General features: G+C 31.7%; 1 protein-coding gene and 1 long non-coding RNA gene across 2 annotated transcripts in view; one reads left to right on the forward strand and one right to left on the reverse strand.

The window, feature by feature from the left end:
* Nucleotides 1-13,164, reverse strand: part of LOC132719503 (dynein axonemal heavy chain 8-like) — a gene marked incomplete at its 3' end in the record, with an annotated part of 78,165 nt that extends 65,001 nt beyond the window's left edge. The window contains exons 1-4 of the mRNA XM_060703274.1: nt 13,077-13,164; nt 12,622-12,793; nt 6,952-7,086; nt 5,595-5,685 (exon numbers count right to left, since the gene is read on the reverse strand). Of these exons, the coding sequence (XP_060559257.1) occupies nt 5,595-5,685; nt 6,952-7,086; nt 12,622-12,780 (385 nt within the window). The remainder of the gene's footprint in view (nt 1-5,594; nt 5,686-6,951; nt 7,087-12,621; nt 12,794-13,076) is intronic.
* Nucleotides 13,165-18,591: 5,427 nt separating this feature from the next.
* On the forward strand, nt 18,592-23,499 carry LOC132719504 (uncharacterized). Its single transcript, XR_009624239.1, has 3 exons — nt 18,592-18,671; nt 21,152-21,243; nt 23,461-23,499. It is a non-coding gene; the product is annotated as an uncharacterized LOC132719504 (long non-coding RNA).
* The last annotated feature ends 2,687 nt before the right edge of the window (nt 23,500-26,186 follow it).

Below are 26,186 nucleotides of genomic sequence, written 5' to 3' on the forward strand. Positions count from 1 at the left end.
GACACCCATAAACAGATGTTTCATGCTAAACATCTTAGCTCTAACTCATTGGGTTTTTTAAAAGAAGATTTTTAAGTTTTTACTATACACATATAGTTAAAAACAATGACACCCCTCGGGCGGGGCCAGTTTTGACCCCAGGGCTTTTATCTGAACAAAATTTGTAGACACTTACTAGAAGATGTTTCATGCTTAATATCTAAACTCTACCTATTTGGGTTTTTTTCAAAGAAGATTTTTAAGTTTTTGCTATACACATATAAGGAAAATCAATGACCCCCGGGGCGGGGCCAATTATGACCCCAGGGCTTTTATTTGAACAAACTTTGTAGACACTCACTAGAAGATGTTTCATGCTTAATATCTAAACTCTAGCTCAAAATTTGGGTTTTTTCACAAAGAAGATTTTTTAAGTTTTTGCTATACACATATAAGGAAAATCAATGACCCCTTGGGCGGGGCCAATTTTGACCCAAGGGCTTTTATTTAAACAAACTTGGTAGACACCCATTAGAACATGTTTCATACTAAATATCTTAGCTCTAGCTCTTTGAGTTCTTTAAAAGAAGATTTTTATGCCCCCGCCATGTAATGGCCGGGGCATATAGTGTTACCCTGTTCCGTCATCATCAGTTTCCGTTCATTATCTTAAGAACGGTTGCACACATTCAACTCAAATTTGACATATGGCTATGTCATGAGAAAATACAGGTCAAGATAGAATTTGGTCATGGTTCGATGATTTTTGGCAGAGTTATGCCCCTTTTACTTTGAAAATAATATGAAATTTTCAGTTTCCGTTCATTATCTCCCCAAAGGTACAACACATTCAACTCAAACTTAACATATGGATGCGTCAAAGGAATGCGCAGGTCAAGTTCTAATTTGGTCAAGGTTCAATGATTTTTGGCAGAGTTATGCCCCTTTCACTTTCAAAGTAATATGAAATTTTCAGTTTCCGTTTATTATCTCCCCAATGGTACATCACATTCAACTCAAATTTGACATATGGATATGTTTTTGGAATGCCCAGGCCAAGTTCGAATTTGGTCATGGTTCAATGATTTTTGGCAGAGTAATGCCCCTTTCACTTTGAAAATAATATGAAATTTACCGTTTCTGTACATTATCTACCCAACAGTGTTACATATTCAACTTAAATTTGACATATGGATATGTCAAAGGAATGGGCAGGTCAAGTTGGAATTTGGTCATGGTTTGATGATTTTTTGGCAGAGTTATGTCCCTTTCACTTTGAAAATAATATAGATACATCTTAGGAATAAGCAGTTTAAGTTTGAATTTGGTCGTGGTTCAATGATTTTAGACAAACTTATCTTTCCTGAATGTTGGAAAATTTTGAACTTTCAGTTTCAGCACTCGTACTTTTAGCCATTAATTATTTTGGCTACAAATATGCAATATGCTATTTTTAAAAGGTTAAGACTGAATAATTTCAGTGCCTTGAACATTGTATGAATATGGTTTGTGTTAACATTGAAAAGTTTTAAGGGCTTTGAACTTAAAATGAAAAAAATAATTAATGCACCATCTGAAATTTTGGCTGCATGTGGGGGCATCCGTGGCATGATGACACATTTCTAGTTTAAGTTTTTACTATATGCACAGGGATCAGTCTGGTCAGGATTTTTAGTGAGAGATTTTCTCTCATTTGAGAAATTTTAATGAGAGAAATTAGATTTTCTTGAGAGATTTAATTTTCACGATGGGCGAGGTTAAAAATATGGAAATTTCTAACTTTTTAAAATCACTGTGAGTGTACATATAAACATTGTTTACCTAATGTGGATATAAGAAGATGAAGCTCTGTTTATTACAGTGATTTTTGTTTTCACTTTTTTAACACATCCTATGCCTTTTCTTTTGTGAATTTTTAAACACAATAACATTCTAATTGTGAAAAATAAATATAACACCTTTATTCTGAAATATAAAAGAATTATACATGGATATCATATCTACTGCAACTATTATTTGCAGCCAATGTTCCTAATGGACAACACTATACTGTACAGAAATGATTGTTGAGATTTGAAGAATATTTTTTATAAACTTACATTTTGTTTTCTTTATGATTCTCTTCACACACCTCCCTCCATTAAAAAATATTCATTGAATATGTGACCTGAACACATGACAAATATCTCCATATCCACAAATATAAACAATACCTAAAGTAATTTTTATTCATAAAAATCATTTTTAGTGTACCTTTAAATAACACTCAGCTTCCTTTTACAAGTTTTAGTATTTTTTTTTTATCACGACATCGCGAAAATATGTGACAAATGAATATTTGTCTGTTTTCCGCTGTAACATTCACAATTCTAGCTGTTGCTGATTGCAATTGTATAAAATTAAATATTTTTGTTCAATAAAAGAATATTTATTATCGGCTATTTCATCAGAAATTGTAACACAAATTTTTTTAATTTGTTCTTTACGGCAAAATTTACCGTGGTTGATATGACATTTAGAAGACAAATTTTACCGGTATTTGTTTTTTGACATGTCCATTTTTATGTTAGTCTGTGTCTAACAATTTTTATTGAAATCAATTAAAAGTGTTTTGTGAAAATTCTCGACTTACAGATAGTCTAAAGGTTAGCCATCATACCGTATTTCTGTACGGTGCATTTGCGGTCTCCGATCGGCAATTATTTTAGCCTAAATAATTCGAAGTGTGGACTACTTTTTGGAGTTTTTTTACACCGATTTCATTAATAAACAATTTGAAATTAAATTTTGATGGGAATCGTGAATTTTTCATCATATTTTTGTGTAATTATAGCATTCTTTAAATTGTGATTAGACATTTTCCCGCTCAAATTGCCGTGCGAGATTTTCTCTCATTTCACAAATTTCTCTGAGATTTTGGTGATTTTTTTGGCGAGAAATCGTGGAAATCGCCCCCTAGAATGATCCCTGTATGCATATAGGGAAAATCAATGACCCCCTGGGGCGGGGTCAATTTTGACCCCAGGGCTTTTATTTGAACAAACTTGGTAGACACCCATTAGAACATGTTCATGCTAAATATCTTAGCTCTAGCTCTTTGAGTTCCTTAAAAGAAGATTTTTTAGTTTTTACTATATGCATATAGGGAAAATCAATGACCCCCTGGGGCGGGGCTAATTTTGACCCCAGGGCTTTTATTTGAACAAACTTGGTAGACACTCACTAGAAGATGTTTCATGTCAAATATCTAAGCTCTAGCTCTTAGGGATTTTTAAAAGAAGATATTTAAAGTTTTTTTCTTTCGGTTGCCATGGCAACCAGAGTTCTGCATGGAATTAAATTCTTTGAACAACTTTGTTAAGGCTTCACACAAGGAACATCCCTGTGAAGTTTCATTATGATCTGCCTTATGGTTTCAGAGGAGATCTCGTTTTAAACGTGTGACCGGACAACGTACGACGGATGACGTACGACGGACGTCAGACGACGGACGAAGAGTGATCCTAATAGCTCACCCTGAGCATATGCTCAGGTGAGCTAAAAAGTAATACAACCTTTCAAGAATGTATAAAATAGAAAGGTATGAGTTATTTCATAAAAATAATGGATACACAAACTTTATTTGAAATTGGCAAGTATCTAAACTGTAACTGAAATCTGGGTATAAACTGTAACAAAATTGGATCAAAGTCGCTAGGTCTATGCTGTTACCATTCAAAATTAACCTCGCTCTATACTGTAACATTGTTTATTTTTTCAAACGCATTTTACCAACAGGAAAATAGGTTCAACTGGTCATTTACTTTTATAAACGTTTCTAAACATAAAGGACTAACATTTTGTAGATTTACTTTATCTAGGCATGCTTAAATAATGTCGGAATGGGAGAAAAATGCGTTGGTCTCTCGATTCAAATTTTTAAACCGTCAAATCTGCACATTTATGAGACAATATAGAGATAAATCTGCGGTGCAGGGTCTGAAGAAATATATGACTAGATACCGGATTCTGTTTCTTACAAGCAAAGAACAAAAACATCTTTTAGAAACTACACTACTAGTAGTATGGACCTAAATAAAAATCACCTACCTCTCTTCCCATAAATAATCCTCCATCTTGAAAATTCTATACTGCAACCGAAAAACGCGATACTGTAACACCTTCCCTACGGTGGTACGTGCTACAACTAATAGAATCCTGGAACAATATAAGCCAACTATGTAGATATACTAACTGAATCAGCGATTTTCTTCCCTGAATTGTGAATGGGTCCTGTACCATAAAAATTGTGAAAAAAAGCATCATTTCTTAACAAATTGTGAATTTTTTACTTAAGATTGTGAATAGCTTATTAAGCAGTAAGAACATATAGTTTTTTAAATATAAGGGTGATTGCACTGGAAATCATGGTCGGCTAAACGCATTTTAAGATAAACAAAGCACAACAGGCAAAATTTTACTTTAGCATCATTATGCGAAGAGAGGAAGTAATACGTTATTAAAGGCTTAATTAATCGGAATTGTGAAATTTCATCAGAATTGTGAACAGGTCCACGACGGACCCAGTCTGAAAATTGTGAAGATCCGTTCTTGATTGTGAATGGGTCCGTTATTCGGTACCACTTATATAGGGAAAAAAATCGCTGTAAATGGTTATCAATGTGGATAAAACAATTTGCATTTTTTAAAATAAGACAAGTTTTTATCAAAATACATTAGTAAAAAACTAACTGACTGAAAAAACTCTAAAGAAAATTAACTGACCCAAATATTATCTAGAACATTAAATGACACACTGCACATGCAAATTTAATTTATTCTCACACAATACACAGGGCTGCCAACAGCAAATTGCAAAATCAGAGGAAAATACGCCGGGCGTCAAGGGGGCTGCGCAAGCCCCCTTTGTGGGTCCAGGGCAGAGCCCTGGTGGGTGCCCAGGGGGCTTCGGGATTCTGATGATTTGGTATGCCCTAAAATCAATTTCCTGGACTCTAAATTTGACTTCCTTGGTTGCCTTTAAAGCCATTTAGAGACACTTTAGTTGGACTTTAAGTTACATCAGCCCTCAAAACAAATATCAGACATTTTGACGCATTTTGACAACAGACAAGAGCGACAATGTAAACTGTAATTTGATTGGTTATTCTAAATTAGAATGCCGGAAATGACTTTGACTAATGAGAAAAGCGCTTACAGACGTACCATAGGCGGCTAGCGTCACGATAAAAGCCGAAGCGTGCCGGTTTTTGGGTACTGTATAAAATATGACGAATGAATTTATTGTCTTTGTCGAATTTACATCGATCTCAAAAATGACCCAGGAGCTCACGAAATCCGCGGATTCGCGCAAATCGCGAAAATCGGCAGCCCTGAATACAATAATTAAAACAATCATAATTTTCAGGTGCAAGCAGGAACCCGAGTAGATCCCCAGATTCCATATGTTGAGCTGGATGGCTTATCCAAATAAAAGAATCCAAAATCCAAAATCGATGGGGGATTTGAAACCACAGCAGTTGAAATCAACAATCTTTTATCACTTGATCACAAACACAATAAAATAATAAATAAAATTTAATAATTGGATAAAAAGAAAAATAATCTCAACTTACCTTCTAAACTTGGCACTGGGGCCTCTTGATAATAAAATTTGAGACATTTTATACTATCTTTGTTCATGAATGACTCAAAAATCTCGATGTTCTGTAACAAAAAAACAACCTCAGAGTCATTTACATGACTGTTGTTGATAGATAAAAAAACAAAAGGCCCAACAAAATGAAAACAATTATTAAATGTCTTTCCAAGTTTAACATAGATATAACTTCCAAAATGAGGTTAGTCATTTCTGATAAACATTTAAGAAAGTTATGACTTAATAAATACAACAGATTCTTTTTACCACGTTCTTATTCATAAATTCAGAATAATCAAAATAAAAAAAAAAACATATGTATTGGACTATTCCCATTAATTGATAGATGCAAAAAACAAGCATTTCTTACACAAGATTTTTTCCAAAAATTTATTGGCAACTTTTTATGTCATTGTACTTTTGCTTATTTAAATTTATCCTTTAATGCATACAGCACCTTGATAACGTCTGAAAAGTTGAAACTAGGCTACACAACCAATTTTCAAACAAGCACAAAAATGTGTCATTGTTTCATTTTTGTATATTTAACTAGGCTATCACTAAAGGTGATTAATACCCCCACCAGCAACCTTGACTTTTTGAAAAATAAGTTGTCTGAAGCAAAATTTTAACTCTGTCTTAACCTACAATTTATGAAGTTTCAATTGAGTACAATTGTAACAAAGAATTATTTCAATTTTTGCAATCCCAACCAGGGTCTTCATATAAGCTTGTTTTATACTAAATTTGATTATAATATCTCATTCCTTTATCTAGTTATTGTTCAAAAACCATTTTTTTATTTTTAGTAAAAGTGACAATTGACCCTAGGGGTTCCAAATGCAATCCAAACGGGAGTTTCCAAATACCAAGTTTGATTACAATAACTCATTCTTAATTAATGTTATTGTCCGGAAACCACAGTGAGCTTGACCCCTGGGGGTCGAAAAGCAAACCCAATCTGGGTCTTCTATTATAAGCTTGCTATATATACCAAATTTGATAACAATATCTTATTCCTATCTCTTTTTATTGTCCCGAAAGTTATAAAACTAATGACACACACAGAGATGCATTGAAATATTGCATTGATATATTTGCACAATTGTCATGTTTGTCCAGGTTTTAATAATTTCCATGTACCAATAGCAAAGTTTCACCGCTAATCAAAGCAATAAATAATGGGGCCTTTCCTTTGAATCATAAAAAAATTAACGAAAAAGAAAACTTTAAATAATATTAAAATAATGTTTCCTTCACAGAGTTACACAATGCAATACCGTTTCAGTGGGGAAAAATAGATATAGAATGATCATTTGTAAGTTTAATATTACCCTTTCTGAGTCCAGTATTAGTTCTTCAATGACCCCAGTATCAAGATTGAGATGATTTCCTACTAAACCCAAAATAAACTTATGAGCTGGAGTTAAGAAGGCTCTCCTGGTCTCCCTGGCATCTCTTGCCCTTGCCTAGAAGTAAAAACAAATATAGATAGTTCAATTATTTCAGATTGTTTGCATGAATCAGCCCTCGAAGAATCTTTCTAGGGCCACTTCTGCACGGCGAGTGACTATATAAATTTACTTGCCCATCACAAAATGTACTTGCCCAATTCATTTTGAGGGACAAAAATAGTTAAAATCAAAAGCATGTGACTCAAATTACATATTTACTGGTCTATATCGGTATAACTGGCTTTATCTAATTACATTTTGTTTATAATACTTTTCAAACTTATATAATCTAAAAATCTAAATATATAAACTTTGATATAGTCTGCATACTTATATCATTCAAATTCTAACACAATTGGCTAATTGGAATGGGTGAAAGCGTATGTATAAAGCAGTGTCAAATGCTGCTGTCGTTTAGGAAGGGGAGGTATTAATTCATCATACACCATGTACACGTTTGGTAAAGTTTTATACACAATTCTTAGCTATGAGGTTGATTTAGAGTTTTCGTTTGGCAGGTATTACGATTGAAAAGGCGAGTGCAGATAAATTGGTAACCAAATAACTTCAGTTATAAATGTTAAATTAAAAGAGAAACATCATTCAGATTTGGAGAATCTTACTCTCATAACCGGTCTAGTTTTGTCAAATTTTTTACCTGCATGACCTGAACTTTGCAGTCATCAAATTTAACACTAGGCCCCGTGGCCCATGGCCAGTGTAAATTAGTTCAGTGTAAATTAGTTTGGGCCAGTGTAAATTTTAAGAAAATTTAGTTAAATATATAGTAGAATAAATTAAAAACTTGAATTTGGGCCAGTAAATTCAAAATCTTAAATTTAATGACTGCACTGGTAATGCATTATGGAGGTCATACTAATAAGATGAAAACACAACAATAAAAACACACACAAAAAATACCAAGGCCTCAACAAATCTACTCGCCCGCTTGATTTCCGAGTGAAATCAGTCAATGCATTTAAGATTTTGAATTTATTCTACTTTATATTTAACTAAATTTTCTTAAAAATTATCAATAAGGAATGTTTATTTTATATTAACAAAACAGACTGTGTAGCAATTATCAGTATTTTCAAATACCAATTTGAGCATTAAGTACTGTATATTTAAATAAAAATCACTAACTGCAAGCAATAAGGCAGTTTATTTAAATAACAAAGTATAAACTTGGGTCTTCACTCAACCTAAAAATTAAAGCCAGTTTAAGCCGATAAACAGTTGATCGCATGTGGTTGAGAAATGATAATGGAAGTACAGTAGAACCCCCCTAATGAGTCCACTATTCTAGTGGTTCTGGACAAAACTGGTCTTAATAGTGGGGTAGTCTATAAGTGACTTTAGTCAATAAGCTGTTATTTGATTGGTCTTAACTCTTTGGTTATTACATTTGAAAAATTGCAAACATTCACCCCTCCAAGGACAAAAACTAGGTTTACACATTTTTTTCATATAAATATTCATTATCACTTTTGTGTGCTGACTGATTAATCTAAATGTGCGAAAAAAGACGTATGCTCTCAAAATTTGTGCATGCAAATCTGGTAGTTTATAATCCAAAATATTAATCACATGTACGAGGGTTGATCAATAAATTCGTGGACACACTCAATAAATTGTTTTTTTGGGGAAGGAAAGTTGATATAATTATATTTGACATTTATTCAATTATTTATCAATTTGATGTGTAAGTTTCAGATAAATAATCCGTATATTTTATCCAAAATGACAGTTTTCAGCAATACATGTAAAGCTGATCGCCGCAGCTCATTCGCAACTTACGTTACGTCGGGACGTCGGCGTTACATCTTCTCAAAAAATGCAGCACCGACTTCTACACATCATTCATGCCTGTGTGCCCACTGACTGAAAATGTTCTGATACAATGAAGTATCAAATGAACGCAACACAGACAATGCTATGGACTGTAAATCAAGGAACCCGGTTAACTTGTGTCCCTTTAACTCTGCCTTCAATTTCACTCGCATAACGTACGCATAACAACAAGTTTCAACTGGTCTGCCGCATCTCTTATCATCCTGAAGTTCAACTCTACCCACACGGAAGTGTATGTGTCACTTATAAACTAACGAATAAGACACTTTTTTGTTCCAGATACAATTTCCATGTTTTCTTTAGTCTGCTTTGGCGTCATACCAAGATTTACACAGAACTTAATTACTGCCCTCTGCTCCAACAACGTCGTGCTCCTCTCTAGTGACACACCCCTGCCTCCATTAACAACACAACAAACAAAAGAAATAGTAGCGACGCTTGTTTTCTTTAAATGTTCTATAAACAATATGAAAGAAAGTTGCCGTCATTTTCATATTTTAAAGAAGCACGCCAAAATAAGGACAATTTTTAAAAAAATCACAATATATTTGAAAAGTATTAAATTCTTCTCCTAAATAGCGAAAATTCTTTATAATATCTTGATTAATAATTAAGTTATTAAAAGTGTCCATGAATATATTGATCAACCCTCGTACTGTTTGTTTAGTTTAAATTCATGAGTTGAATAATTTATCAATTTCATCAGTTGAATACTTTAATTTCTTACGATTACAGGCACAAGACTCATTTGCCGAAAAAAGTAAACTCCCAAGCAATTCTTGCTTATAATCGGTAACTGCCAATTATCGGCATTAGTCAATCAGAGCATCCCTTTTGCAATTGAGAGCAAATCGATCAACCGCCTTCAACTGTGAAATACCAAACAAAATGTTTCATTTATTGCTTGAGATATATTTTGTTCACGAAAAAAACATATCTATCCATTTTAAATATGTAAATATTAACAGTTGTTTAATATCTCAAGTGGACAATGTAAAAATAAAACAAGATTTGCTGCATGGTAAATGCAGGGTTTTACATCTCTTTGAAATTTTAGGGGTCCAGTGGATGCACAGCCTGCGAAAGTAGGGGTCCATGACCTAAATTTTAGGGGTCCAAAATTATATTCACTAAAAAGGCTATGAAAACCACTCAATTTTGCTTAAAATAATTTATTTACCCTGTAAGAAATATGCATGTATATTGTACTGTTCTCATAAGTAGTATGTAATTTCAATATCTGTTATCACTAGGTTTTTATTATAGCCCCTTTACAATAATATCATGTGCTATTTCCAAGGCTTAGTCTTTCAGTGGCTGGAGTGTCAAGTTTAAGTAGCATATTCTGTTATTGATAAGGTGATTACACAAACAGGCTTAGTCTTTCAGTGGCTGGAGTGTCAAGTTTAAGTAGCATATTCTGTTATTGATAAGGTGATTACACAAACAGACTGAAAATTGTACTGATCTATTTGTAAATAGTTTAGCTCACAATTAATGTCTTTACAGACCAGTCAGCTAAATATGTTGCGTTTTTAAAAAATATCATATAACACAAGGCTGACAAAACGACTTTTGCACCTCCTCATAAGTTAAGTTCGCCAAAACCATTATATTTATAACACCACCGATAATTACATACCCAGTGACTTAAATTTCTATAACACTATGAAAATAAGTTTGCAAAAAAAACACTGCCTTTTTATTATCGCCGTTCCTGTACAAATACATTCGTCGACAATTGGATACGCTAACCAACAGTAATTGCCTGTTATAAATAGTCCGTTTAAATATAGCCACAGAAAAACCAAAACAGCTAACGTAAAATAGATTTTATGGTAAACGTCATCAGTAACTGTAGCTTGCACTGTAAATGTCATCAGTTTCTGCAGTGGGCACTTATAATGCCAATAGCATGCGCAGTAGATTTCAATTATGTTAACTTCCAAAATAAACAAATGCAAGCATTTTCTGCTCACTGTATTAGATTTTAACTGGAATTTTGTGAGCTTCGAGAAGAAAGAGATAAAATCATGTCTGGTCAGAAACAATAATATCTACTGTCTAGGATTATTTTTGTGCGTACACTTGGACGCAAGTGGATAACTTACATGCGTACATGTCAAAATTTATGCGTATAGAGACGCAGAATATTCCGTCCCGTAAAACCCTGTAAATGGCCCTATTATATTGGGCTGGTGATTGATGGCATATGATATGCCTCTTTGCTTAGATCAAAGGTCAGTTGGGTCCTTTGAACTTTGTCAAAATAACCTGATTAATTAAAATGTATTCCTAGCCTATACTGCGTATGATTGTTTTGTTTTTTTTTATATCTGGAATGATACAAATAGCTAGGGATTAAACGATCATCGAAATCAAAAAATTGATTTTTATAGGCCGTTGGGCGATATCTTCAAAGTTTAATAACGATTATTGGAAATTTTTTTTTTGCTGTTATTAAGTGATACTGATTAAACCCCTCAAAATTTTAAAGCCATTTGGTTGAAAAAATATTTTTCATTCAAATGAATATAAAAGCGTCTGGTAAGGGGATTTAATATTGACAGTGAGGCATTCTATTAAGTTTTAAATATAGATTCTCTGTGTCAAATTGAATTAAAAAAATTTTGAATGTACACTTTTTTTTGTAAAAAAAAATAGAATGTTTTGATTCCCCAAAGAATATGTTTGTATAAAATTATTCTACCACTAAAGGGCGGGATACAATAAAATATATATACATGTTTGTCATTTAAAAAAACGAGTTTTTTTTAGAAGGACCACTTTAATTTTTCCCAAAAAGTTTTTTTTCCCTTTATTGAACATAATATTTTAATAAATTTTAATGAATTTTTTCATTAAAATATTTTTACTCAAAGATGAGCAAAGTACTATCTGTAAACTAGTTTATTTCAGTTGATAAAGTGGTAGTTTGTACATATTTCCTTTGTTATTGTAAATGTTTCGATTATATAATCAATGATTGATCGAAAGGGTTGTTCGATTATTTTCGATGATCGATTATGATTTTTGTCCGATTAAGAAACCCTACAAATAGCAAAGGTAATTTTTAAACCTTAAATATAATATTCTCATTTATATCCAGTCACAGAATTTTGTATCAGAATTAGAATGCATACTCCTTAAATAAAAAAAAACTCAACAAAGATGTTGATTAATATTAAAACTTTAGGCTGAAAAAATGTCAATCATGAAAAAAAAAACCAGAAAAAAAGGTCCTTTAACATTCTGGCATGTCTAAGTGTTTACACAATTTACCCAGTGTTTTAAAAATTTCAGTGCCCCCTAGCCCCCGGGTTCTAAATTTTCCTTGGGTTCCCAATTTTAAGTAAAAAAAATTTCTTCACCCGCAACCCCGGTTTTAAATAATTTAAAGTTGGGATATACTGCAAAAATTACTATAATCCCCTTGTTAAAAAATAATGCGATCTGTCGAAACTGTTTTTTAAAAAAGTTTTTTTCTGCTTGTCGCATTTATTTTCTATGTTTCCTTACACTTAACCTCCACAGACTGTGAGACACTTGGGGTGTGGAGCTCAATTGCCCAATTATGGGACCGGACTGACTTTGGGTCAGGATGAAAGATGTAATGATATCAAAGTTAACAGTCAGGCACAGATGTAGATCTCAGAGTCAGGGGACACTTTGGATACACTGACAAATCTACCAAACCTGCTTCTCTTTTATGGATTCAGCAGTATGAAGTACATTTCCAACTGTACTACGTCTCCTTCCTTTACTTCCAATACTTCCCCGTCTTGCAGCTAGATCCTGTTGTGAAGGAATAATATTTGATGAGGGGACATTACTGGCAGGACCAAGATGTGACATAGCTGGCTTTAACCTGTCAAGATAACAAAATACATTAAGAAAAACTAATTATAAAACATGCTGGATCTATTATCTATCTTCCGTCAATTAACTTCTCTTAAACCGGCGTATTTTGTTTGCTTTTTTTAAAATACGAAAATAATGAGTACGAAATAAATTGACTTCTGCCAATTCTGGAAGAAGCGCTCTACGACTTTTACTTTAGTTTGTATAGACAGAAAAGTGAATTTCTAAGATATTCAGTCTTAAAATATTTATATTTCCATTAAAAAATGTTCATATAAAACTATGATCACCTTTAATTCTCATTTTAAAACATATCAAAATGATCAAGCTGTCATAGCTACATTCGGCTGCCTGTCAGATTCCAGCGTTCCAAAATGTATTCATACGCACATATTTGTAATAAATTTTAGATAAGTCAATGATGAACAAAGTGATAAATAAATTATTCTTTTACATAAATTTAATAACTTGTTAAAATAAGGGGGGAAAAATTTTAAAATTGACCCCCCTTACTAACTAAGAACTGAGATGGGAACTTTTTCACTCGTTCACCAAAGTGAGTATTTAGAACTTAGCAGGATGTTGTCTGAAAATATTTTGCGCTTTTAATTTCTAAAAGTATTGACCCGTGATATAAAGATGGTAAAATTGTACAATAATCCGAGTTATCATTTAATTTTTTTGTAATCCCAATAAAAATTAAAAATATATTGGGTTTCCTTTAATTAATTTTTCCCCTTGCAAAAGGGTTTTTTAAAAATGATGTTTTTAGTGGGGAAGTAAGTATCTGGCTACATATGTACCTATATTTTTTTTTGCTCAGTATAACGTCTATTAGATTAAAGTCGAAATTTCAAAAAAAATAAAATAAGCAGCGAAAATAAAAAAATGGACAACTACATTTACTCTAAAATCTAGTGTAGAATGATAATACGGATTTTTGGTTTTAAAAAAAGTTAGATTCTAAAAACGATAAATATTATAGGGTGAATAGTAAATTTTTAAATTATATCTTGTTTGGGATTTTCTGTTTAAAAATGTGTCGGGTTTAAATGTATACTATATACTGACTTGGTTACTGGGGCTTTTTAGTTCCCCGCACTCCAGAGTTCCCATTGTTTGTCTCATTTTTGCGGGGTTTTAATTATTGTGACGAGAAAAAAGGGAAAGGAATAAATTTCAATTCGATCTGTTCTTTGGTTACTTTTTGGGTTTTTTTTTTGAAAACAGTGAACGTTTTTATGTTTGACTATATGATCAAAAAAAAAAGAACTCAAACACTCTGCATTGTTTAAATCTGGGGTAGCCCCTGTAAAATCGATGCCTCGTGTTTCGATGCTCTTTTTTACATAAAATATTGAATTTTGAAAATTTTGGTTAAAAAGGGATTGCAAAATAAAAAAAATATGAAAAATTTATACTTTGTTTTAAAAAATGATTTTGAATTTTTTTCCCAACAAAAAACTGTCGGTGTGAAATATAAAATTTTTATTTGTATTCGGTAACTCTGATCTTTTTTGTTTTTTAAAAAAAAATTAAAGATCAAATTTGTACGAATTGGGCGTGTAAATGGAATTAAATAAAGGAGCTGTTTTTAAGCAAATATCCTACTTTTTTTAAAAACCCTTAATTTTTTAGTAAAAAAAATGTAGTACCTTTTAGTGTAACTACTTAAGAGTATATTCCCTAGGTTCATATTAATGGGGGAAGGATAAAACCCCTAGATTTTTTTGTTGTAAGTTCTAGAGAGAATTTTATTTTTTTAAAAGTAAAATTTATGCGTTAAAAAAAGCTTGATAGCCATTCTATTGGAAAAAAAAAAATATGTTAAATCATTGATAAATTTGTTTAAAGTAGGTTTTTTATGTGGAAATCTAGTGGTTTTGAATTAAAAAGAGAAGTTTTACATCAAATGTAAACAATTTTCGTGATATCAAAGTGTATTTAATTAGTGTTTTTGTATTTTTGTGAATTTTTATTATAATGTTATTTATGTGTGTATTGTATGTGTAATTTTTATGGTTAATATTTTTCACGATAGAAAAGTTAAAATTTTTCTAAAAATTACTCCACGACCCCCTTCCAAATAATTTTTGTGTCACTGTAACTTTCACTTTAAGTATACATAACACAACAATATTGTTGTATTCTTTTTTAATTGAACAATAGATGTCGAGCATTTATAGAATATCTCTCTTCAAGCTACATGTTGATTTTGTGTTTTGTTTTCGATAAGATCAGGATACTTGCAGTATATGTGTATTGTAAAAACTTCTTTTTAAAAAACTCAAAGAGCTAGAGCTTAGATATTTAGCAAGCCTACAAACATTTTAATCAAAAGTTATGCGATGAAGGTCAATTGAACATTTTTGACAAAGATATGTTGCCTGTAATTATCATCTAGCATTACTTTACTGTGCCATTGTGATCAAACTCCAAAACTCTGTAAAGCAATTCATTGATTGTAGAGTATGTAATTAAATTAAGACTTTAAATATATTTCTACTTTTACATTTAATTTGAAAGTAATCATCATTTACTACGTTTCTGATGGCATTTGTTGTTTTGACAGAATCACAATCAGACACCACACCATAATAATAAATCATGACAAGTTTTCTTTCACTGTAGATTAATCTTATACACTATAGATATATGACATCTTCATTCAAATCCCTGTCAAAATTATAAATTTGTCCCATACGCTGTTGGTTTTGAATGAGAAACTCGCAATGTACATAATCAGATAGCTACAATTCTATATACCATTGAAGTTTTTCCAAGTTGTACAAGATATCAATACATTTCCTGGCTGTTGTCTTTGTGCTATGAATGGCATGATCAAGCTTTTATTCTGATCAGATTTTGTAAGTTTTACATAAATCTGTATGAAATGACATGTTACGTACCTTTACAAACATATTCATTTTCCGCCTTCAAAAAAAAACCCCGCAAAAAAAAGTCAGCTCATTTCTACTGGGTCACCAATGGGTTTTTAACTGCTGGGTGTTAGAGATCATCAATGGAAATGTGCCTACAGACCTATAGGTTTAGATATTCTATCACAGTGTCAATATTTTTCATTTTGAACATATGTTTAATTGTAAATACATCCATTTAACATGAATTCATATAAGAATGTATTGCAACACAACACTGAAAAATAATTATATTTATTTCTCAATTCGTCTCAAGGACTTTATCAAACTTATCAAATAATATATTCACAAATCAGATAAGAATTAGCACTTAATAAAATACATATGTGAACGGCAACCATGGTATTACATTCCTTTGCATTTATACAATCACAAGAGTTCCGTCTAAAGTGTTTCGTTTTATTAGCGGAGCCAATTTTAGACTAAAACAAAGAAATGGGATGTGGAATGGATGATAGCAGTGTGATTTAAATAATTTCAGAAATTAACAATAGAAAATTGCGGATTGGTTTTTATTGTGGGTGGTCTTATAAATACGAAGGGTCTTTTATTAGCAGTAAAATAGCCGAAACCATTACTTGGAATTATGGGATTATGTACTATCACCCTCACAGGGATATGGTATTTTTGTAACAATGTATCTTGCCCTCCTGTTGATCACACATTCGTTACTCACTTGGTTCTTGGTCTATGCCAAAGAAGTATTTATTACCATTTATCGGACATTAAAGGATATTCAGGCAAATTAATAATGAAAAATATTAGAATGACCTTATGTACTCAAATCATGCTAAAATGACATTTTTTAAAGCCCCCGCATGAATTTTTGTATAAATTCTATATAATTTGGGTTTGAAGCGTAAATATATTTATTTATTACCCTTCCAGATTTTTTCCGCCTTTTTGATTGGATATTGATCACCCGAAAGAAATTGATATTACCGAGCCAGACGGGTAATATACACATTAAATTTCCCCGATGGGTACCCCACGTTGTAAACAACATGCGCCGTGCGATGCGCGTACGGTTTGATTTTACGCGATATAAATTAAGATTTACAAGCACTTTTAAACTGTCAAATGATAAATATTTACCAAAATAGAGCAATGATACATAATCTCGTCAGTATAGAAAACAAATATGACCTTGTGAAATCTTGATATTAATTTCAAAAAAGTGCGTTCAACAGACTACTCCTTTTCTCTTGTTTACATCCGTAATGTTCGAAAGATAATACGTCATGTATTTATATGACGTCATGTTATGGTGAAGGGGTATACTAAAGGGAATCTTATTTCGACGGTGCATTTGAATTAGCAATGATTTATTTTAAAATCGTCTTAACTCGGCACGGGAAGGGTAATAAAATTATTATTTTGGTTTTGGAGTGATATATGTGGATATATTACCTGCCAAGATAAAATATCACCCTCGCCTAACGGCTCGGGTGATATAAAATCTTGACAGGTAATATATCCACATTTATCACTCCAAAACCAAAATAACATATAATATTTTGAACTAAATTTAGACGCCAACAGCATCACCGAGTAGATTTAAAACAAGTCACGTTACTTGAACAAATCCTGGAAGTTACAATAACATATATTTCTGGATATTGTATGATTGAAACAAATCTAAGTCATTCATTTGACATGTTCTTTAACGTTTCCAGTGTTCACCGTGACAACTATTGTGAAATCCTAACACTCTAACCCGACCCACGCGGGTCAAGTTAGGAAACCACCATTTTATTCTTTATAAGGAGAAAGTTTTGTTCCTGTGACTGCCTAGTGCATTCATTTTGAAGACAATTAGATCTACAGAATAATGAATAAACGATCTAAAACGAAGAAATGCAAATTTTGCCTGTGATAGCAAAATTACATGTTGAAATTCATCTGTTGCTGCTTATGTACATGTTAATAAATTTTGCAATGTAGTTTTGTCAAAGCAAAATTATTTTCTATATAATAAGATTTAAGATAAATATCGCATCTTTCTGTGTATCATATCAGGTCAAGTATCCGCAGATGTTCCTTTATGATAGAATGATCATTAAGTAATATCACTGTCTGAATCTGCTGCTTAGAAATTTACACTTAACATAACAGTATGTTCAGACTTTAAACAATCATATATGATAAACAAGAATGCCTACGTTCTCACTTATAATCTGATATTGTCATAAAGCAGAGGCAACATTTGTTATGCCTATATTTCAAGAGGCCCTGCAACTGTAGAATACACAGCTATCCATATTAATGAGATATTACTGGAACATTACAAAATGGACATCATTTCTCATAAATTTTACAAAATAAACAAATAACAATAATTATAAAAAAAAAACTCTGTTCATAAAAACGCAAAAAATATACTTGTGGCACGCATAAAAGTAACTTTGTTATTGTTTTGACCTTGAACTTGAGTTCACATTTCATGAATTTTGTGAGTCATTAAAATTGTCTCATCGGAAGATACATGAATTTTGATTCATAGACTGGTGATTAAAACAGGCAAGCGAAATAGAGAAAATTTAAATTTTTATACAAATATGAATGCATCCTTGAGCCAAAAAGATTATGTTTTTTTACATTATATCATAATAAATGTAAATATATATACATTTATTCGATCTCTTACTATAGGCTACTTACTAGAGAAAATTCAATATTCTCATCCTCACCATTGTTTACTTTTTAAAAATCTTTCGTTGGCATTATCTTCAAAGGGCTTACAAGTAAAACAATTGCTTCAAATGGAATTGCCAACTCCATAAGCTTTTGTTAACAACAAAGTGTTAAGCGTATGATTAAAATCTTTTGCTCTGGCTTTTAAAATGTTGCAATATGTTGCAAGGTAGACAGAACATGTGTAAATAAATCAACGCAAACTATGGATATACCAGCATATGCATCTTTGACGACCAGTCAGTGAAACATGTGAGTAGAAATATTAATTTATTTTTAAAATTTCATTTTTCTCTCTAAATATTTATTTTTATGTATAGGATATCGACAGGGTACGAGGTGTTTCTGTTAAGGAAAGACCTGGTCACGAATTTCATGTGACACTGAGAGCGCGTAGCGATCGAGGTGTTTCATGAAATTCGTGACCAGGTTTTTACTAAACAGAAAGATCGATGTACGAGGCCGATATCCAACTTACACACAGTCAAACTATTGGTTTGAACAATGGCTGATCTGAAGCATTTGATATCATGCACATAAATTATTTTTTTTACACAGCGCATGTACAGGTAAAAGCGTTTGTCAGCCTTCTGCTTATTAAAAATAACCAATATTTTGCATTTAGCTCTGCTTTTTCCTTTAAAAATAATAATTAAGAATTTGTCAATATTAAAGTGAATTGGTCTGTAATGGGAGGTATATAAAAGAATGATTACATTTCAATTGTTTCTATTGATATTCGAAAAACTTATGAAAAATGTACCCATTGTAAACCACTTGTATATTATGCTGTCACTATGATTAAATCAATACACAATTACTTTTACGTTGTTGTGCAGCATTTTTTCCAATGCAAAGCGTATATCAAATGTACGTCATTTTAATCACATATACGTATTTATTATATACTTATAAATGAAATATTGAGAAATATTGATGAAATAAAATTCGTATTTTCATTTTCCGTATTTTCACTGTAAAAATTTATTTTTCACTGCAGTGAAACATATTTTCCGTATTTTCACTGGTGTCTTGCCGGACTACTTTCTTTTAAATTCTGCCAGTACACAAAATTTAAGGGAAAGTCTTTCAAATTTTATCGCAAAAAAGAGATAAATGTATATAATAAACAGAAAATTCAATTAAGTTTTTTCTAAAAATACATGATTTATTTTCATCTTGTGGCATGAAAACTACCATATTTCACTCGTGGCTACCGCCACTCATGAAATATTTATTTTCATACCACTCGATGAAAATAAATCATGTGTTTATAGAAAAAACTTGAATATCCTCTATTTATTGGATATATTTTTGTTATATTTTTACGATATGAATTTATGATACAATTTTTATGTTCTGTGAATTTTATAGAGCGCTTAAGATGTTATGGATATTGTTATTTAAAATCGTAATTAGGAAGCTTTGATAACAGTTATAGGTTCATAGAAATGAACTTTGGAGCTTACACTTTTGTCATTTGTGAACTAATTAATGCCAGAAGAACCGTTTAGATTATTATAATATAATATATATTTAAAAATGTCCCTATTAAATAAATCTTAAATTAATGTTTTCTCTGTCTTCCCACTGACAGGTCTATTTTGTCACGGGTCTTACATGACCGGGTCTATCTGACAAGATCAGACCTGTGCGCTTGGAAAAGATAGACCTTAAAACGGGCTTTTTTGTGTAAACAGGTCTATCTGACAAATATAGACCTGTCACAAACAATAGAGGAGGTGTGTAAAATTCATTGAAATACTTTTATGAGTATCTTTTCCGTAAATATGAAATTGAATTATTTTGAATTTCTTCTTTCATATCAAAGGCACATTCGTACAATGTCATTCTAACCACAATGTCATCCTTAGAAGCCAAAATCAGAATAGATATGTATTGCATATTAAGAAACATATTCTGTATAACTAACCCTTTCAATGCCATAGGGACAGCATATTACTTTCGGCGTATTTGCCATATGGACGGCTTTTGCAGTTTCTAAAATAATAATAGTAATAATAATTATAATAATAATCATTATAAATATATAGATAATTATACTATCGACAATAATTATTATTATACTAGCAGATTTGGAAACATATATAATTATTATAATACTAATAACAAATAATATTAATAATAATAATTAATAATATAGTAATTTCTTAGAAAACCTTCTGGCAAATAGGTGATCAATAAATAAATAACCCTCTGGCAGCGAAAGGGTCCTAATTGTAAGTAAGTTGTATTTGGCACATGAATTGCATTTATGTTTTTTTTGTCCTAGGCATGGCGGTCTTAGCTAGGACATTGTATAACTTCATGACATTTTATCTGTTGAAAATGATTTGAATATTATTATTTTTAGATATTCATGTACAATATGTATACATTTTTTACCTGAAATTACATTTCACTGGTTTCGAGCTTCGTACATGAAACGATATTTAAATTTTATATAATTATAAAGGTAACTCAACAGAAAAAACATGGTGGACGGCGTGCTCCGTAAGCACCCCATTTTGATTTTTTTTTGTATCACGTGGTATTTTTTCTCCATTTTGATTGTCATAGGGTGGTCCTAGTACGGGTAGAAATGGTCAAATCTTGTTAAATGGACATGTCGCCGACCAGCGGAAGAATGTGTTCTGTAGTAAAAATTTAATATTAAAAAAATAATTTTACACTTTTGTTAGTTGAATGAATTACATGTTTTGTAATTTCAGAAGAAAATAGACCTTTTTGACTTCACTCTTGTCTACTAGCTGGGAATATTGTCAATCTGTTAAGCATGAAGACGTTTATATTCCCTTCCTTGGTATAACATTGATTTCTATTCACATTTCTCATTTACATACGCGTAAAACTCCATTGTTTTTTTTTTCTTCAAAATTTGAGAATCTCTGATTACCTTTCATATTCATTGAGTAAAACGTTGAGCGTTGAATACGCACTCATATTTTAAAATAAAATATTTCTTAGTGTTTGAAATTATTATTTTGTCCAATAGGATTGCAATATTTCAAATGAATCGTAACACATTTACTTTGGTAAATAGGTAAACTGTTAAAACAGCATGCCTCCAGATTCATGTTAATTTTCATAAAAATTTTAGATATGTATTTGAAAGTAAAATATTGTCAGCTGAACAAAAATAGTAATTTACATATTGCAATCGGCACTTACAATCTAAGAAAATTACCAAAAATTACTGAGTTAGTAAACGCAGTAGTAATATGGTGATAAAATACTGCAGAAGCAGTCTTAAACCGCACATAACATTAAAAATCTATCTTGGATCTTGAATGACTTTACCTTTCTTAAAATTGTAATATATTTTTCTCAATATTGATTTTCTTGAAATATGTTGGCTCATCTGGAGGCGTGCAGCTTTAATCAGTCTAATAAATCGACTGTTTATCAAAATAATTTAAAACACTAATCTGGTTAAAATTTATCAGTACGTATTTACAAACTCTAATTGGTCGCACGACTGGTGCGTATAATAAATACGTACTAATAAACTTTACCCTATACTTAAATTATAATATGTATTTTAATTCACTATTATCACCCCCAATAGTATGATAATTTATAGTAATAGAACAGATATTAAACCAACAAAAGTTGTAAAATGCTCATATTTAATGACAAATAACTAATACTTCAGGTATGCCTATTGCTTATGACTGTTCTGAAAACAACTGAATCGAACGCAGGTAAAAAGCAATCAACTAAAAGCTATCTTATTATTTCCATTATTATTGTTTAAAAACAGTTTCAAATTCAATAGTAAATGTAACTTAGAGCAGTAACCAGTTGTATTAAACGGCCGTAAATGTTCGATACTGTTTAACCGATGAAGAGGTGGAGATGATAAAACACTAAATTTTATTCACTAGATTAAATTTTCCTTTACAAAAACTGTACCCTTGTAAAAATTGTTTCCAATCTCCAGCCTTTTTACAAACTACTTGGCTAATTAAAGGCTGAAAGCTGTTTTCTACGGAATGCCGTTAGGGCCATTGCCTATGAATGTGTTGATCTGAAACGCGATAGTCGATAGTACGATGGTGAAAACGCGAAATCACGAAACTACGATGGTGAAAATGCGAAAGCAAGATGATGAAAACGCGAAAGTACGATGATGAAAACGCGACAGTACGATACTACGATGATGAAAGCGCGATAAACTATCGTGTTTTCACCATCGTACTGTCGCCTTTTCACCATCGTAGTTTCGTGATTTCGCGTTTTCATCATCGTACTGTCGTGTTTTCATCATCGTACTATCGCGTTTTCACCATCGTACTATCGCGTTTTCACCATCGTACTATCGCGTTTTCATCATCGTACTGTCGTGTTTTCATCATCGTACTATCGCGTTTTCACCATCGTACTGTCGTCATTTCATCATCGTACGATCGCGTTTTCATCATCGTACTATCGCGTTTTCACCATCGTAGTTTCGTGATTTCGTGTTTTCACCATCGTACTATCGACTATCGCGTTTCAGATTAACACATTCATAGGCGATGGCCCTAACGGCATTCCGGAATGCCGTTAGGGCCATCGCCTATGAATGGTTTGATCTGAAACGCGATACTCGACAGTAAGATGATGAAAACGCGAAATCACGAAACTACGATGGTGAAAACGCGACAGTACGATGGTGAAAACACGATAGTTTATCGCGTTTTCATCATCGTAGTATCGTATTGTCGCGATTTCATTATATCGTACTTTCGCGTTTTCATCATCGTGCTTTCGCGTTTTCACCATCGTAGTTTCGTGATTTCGCGTTTTCACCATCGTACTATCGACTATCGCGTTTTAGATCAACACATATATAGGCGATGGCCCTAACGGCATTCCGTAGTTTTCTTGTTGCGTTTACATAAGGTAGAAATGTCTTCATTTTGTTGATAACTGGAACTTCTAAGGCAATAAAAACAATTGGTGATGAAAAAAGTATTTTCAAATAAATGTGAATTTAAAAATTTATGGTTTCTTATAATTGGCTGTTTTGCTTCAGCTCTCGTGAATCTTTCCGAGAAAAAACCAGCGAGTCAGGTAAATAACTATGATGGACAAAACAAAACTTGGATTGCTGACATGGGCAATGATGGAAATGCTGATGCCACTATGGCTAACAACCATTGTTTCCATACTGGACAAATCATGAGTCCCTGGTGGCAAGTTGATCTTCAGGATGTATATTACATAAGTCGAGTTGATATCACCAACAGGAAGGACTGCTGCTGTATGTATCTATTTTTTTACATTTGCTATATCACTAAAATATCATACATTGTCTGGTTTATCGTATATTATTGAATTCATTAAGATATTCGAATTAAAATTTTGAAAAAGATTATTCTTGGCCTTTTTGAGTCATGAAACATGTTTGAAGTTCGTATTTAATTAAAATTTGATACAACTATTGACATCATATAAAGTTGACGAGTGCTTTTATTAAAATGGTGTACACTTTTAAGGATGAATATATTCATAACATATGTATTGTGTTTGGTGTTGACCCAGTACGGAAATGTAGGGCACCTTTTGGATGAATATGACTCAGGCGATAGTCGAGGTCCCAGTTCACCAGACATGCCACCTACATAATTTCGTTACGTCTCAACGACAACCTCAGTAAATTATGTAACTTCCACCACTCCAGTATTTTTAACCTTGTACGACTGGTGGTGTATTCTTTATCAATTTATCTTATATTCATTATCATTGATTTTTTCTGAAATTCATATTTTTAGTAATGATTTTCATCATTAATGTAATCCATGTATACATGTTGTATTTGAAAGTGTAATTATAGAAATCAACTCCATTTTCAATTAAAATATTTATTGTATTATTTTGAAATTCACAAAAAATTACGTATTTGTTCAAAAGTGTCTTTGTAACATAATTTAAAAATATTTTAAAACCAAAGGTATAAAATTGATCAATTTTGCCATCAAGTTGTTGAAAAGTGAATTGACAGGTGGGGGTTTTTGCACGAGACAAAGTTTTATTTAAAATTTTTCATGTTATGCGGGTAATTTAAAAATCTTTTTTTAAAAAGCAGCTTTTTTCTATATTTTGGTTGTTAAGGGTAGTTTTGGGGGAAAAAGTCGTTTTGAAAAAAATGGCCTTTATTCAAAGAATATGAAAAGAGAGGTTTTTTTAAAAAATTTCTGTTTTGGTTTTTTTTAACCTTTTTCGATTTCCCCGTAACAAATTTTTTTTTTTTATAAAAAAATGTTTTATGTATCCCTTCACATCGAGTTTTTTACTTATACATGTTGTATTTTTTGAATTTCCTAAAAATGAACAATTTCTCACCAAAAATTTCAGCCCCTTTTTTTTTGTAGTTGCTTTCGGGGGTAAAAAATTAATTAGTTTTTTTATTTGTAAGGGTTAAAAGTTGAGATCTCCGTCAAAAGAGGAAGAGGGAAATTTGGCGGGGAGCGAAGGAAAAAAATAGGTGATTTCAATATTTCATTTGCCCAGTGAAGCTCGTTTAGTCCGAATAACCTTAAGGGACAAGGAGGTAGTATTTCATCTTTGTGAAGTTGAAGTCTTTGGATACAGTAAGTCGACTTTTTTAACAGTCATTATTCATTTGTTTCTTATCAGTAAAAGAGATAATAAATTATTTTTATATAGTATTCTTTATCAAGATCTGAAGTATGTCTCCTATTTTTATCTAAGGTTGAATCTCTTTGTGTTTTAAACGAAATATACACATAGCATGCTTTTGTTTCCAAACTAAACATTTTCACTGTTTTTGATGAAACTATCATTTTTCTTATGTGATTAGATTGCTTATATATTGTAAGTGCATAGCTGTTTACGTTATTGCCAGTGCATTTGCATAGATTATTGTCTGCTACAGATTGACAGAGAAAAAAGGACGAAACAACAAGAAAGCAGTGGTGTGAAAGAAACAAATATAAAACAATACTTTTCTTGCAAGACCTTTAATGTAAAAAAAACGTTCCAAATAAAAATGATAACATAATACATGTATTCAATTATTTGTTATTTTTATCAATTTAACGAAAAACAACAGCAACAAAAACAATTTTAACAAAGAAAACCAAAAAAAAAAAGAAAAAGAAAAAGAAATCAATAACAACAAAAAACAAAAACAGACGAAACAAAAAAAACAACAATAACTGAAGGTATAGAATAGCTCTCCACTATAGACAAGCACGCATCATCGCAGTTGCTTCTTATCCTGGGGAGTCCTATTTTGAAATGTCTTTTCAGATGTCTATTGTTATGTTTAAAAAGCGGTCGGCGAAACATTAAAATATGTTTTTGATTTCGAATTAATGGGGAAGATAAACTTATTAAAACAACGGTTATCAAACTTTTGTCTTCAATACAAGCATTTCATTGATGTTACTAAGTGTTAAGCGTGTGCTCTTCGTGTGCAAGTGACAAAAAAGCGCATGACACACGTATACCAACCTTATAATTCATAACAATCAAATTCCTTGCCCTTGCTTACATACACTTGCGACTTGTGTAATAGTAATATCTGATCTATCAAAATTACATTTTAATAACTTCCAACTAGTATTTATTCTTAAAATTCATATGACGCCGTGAGACTTAAACCGAGTTTGCCAAATTTTTGCCACATTGGGCGAGTAATAAATGTATCATATTAATAATTATTATCAAAATTATTTAATAATAGTCCAAGAAATCAGTGAAATAACTGTGCACCTTCTGTGAAAAGCATGAAAC

The sequence above is a fragment of the Ruditapes philippinarum genome, unplaced genomic scaffold (genome assembly GCF_026571515.1).
Source record: "Ruditapes philippinarum isolate M1 unplaced genomic scaffold, ASM2657151v2 ctg187_1_1_1_1, whole genome shotgun sequence".
Taxonomy (NCBI): Eukaryota; Metazoa; Mollusca; class Bivalvia; order Venerida; family Veneridae; genus Ruditapes; species Ruditapes philippinarum.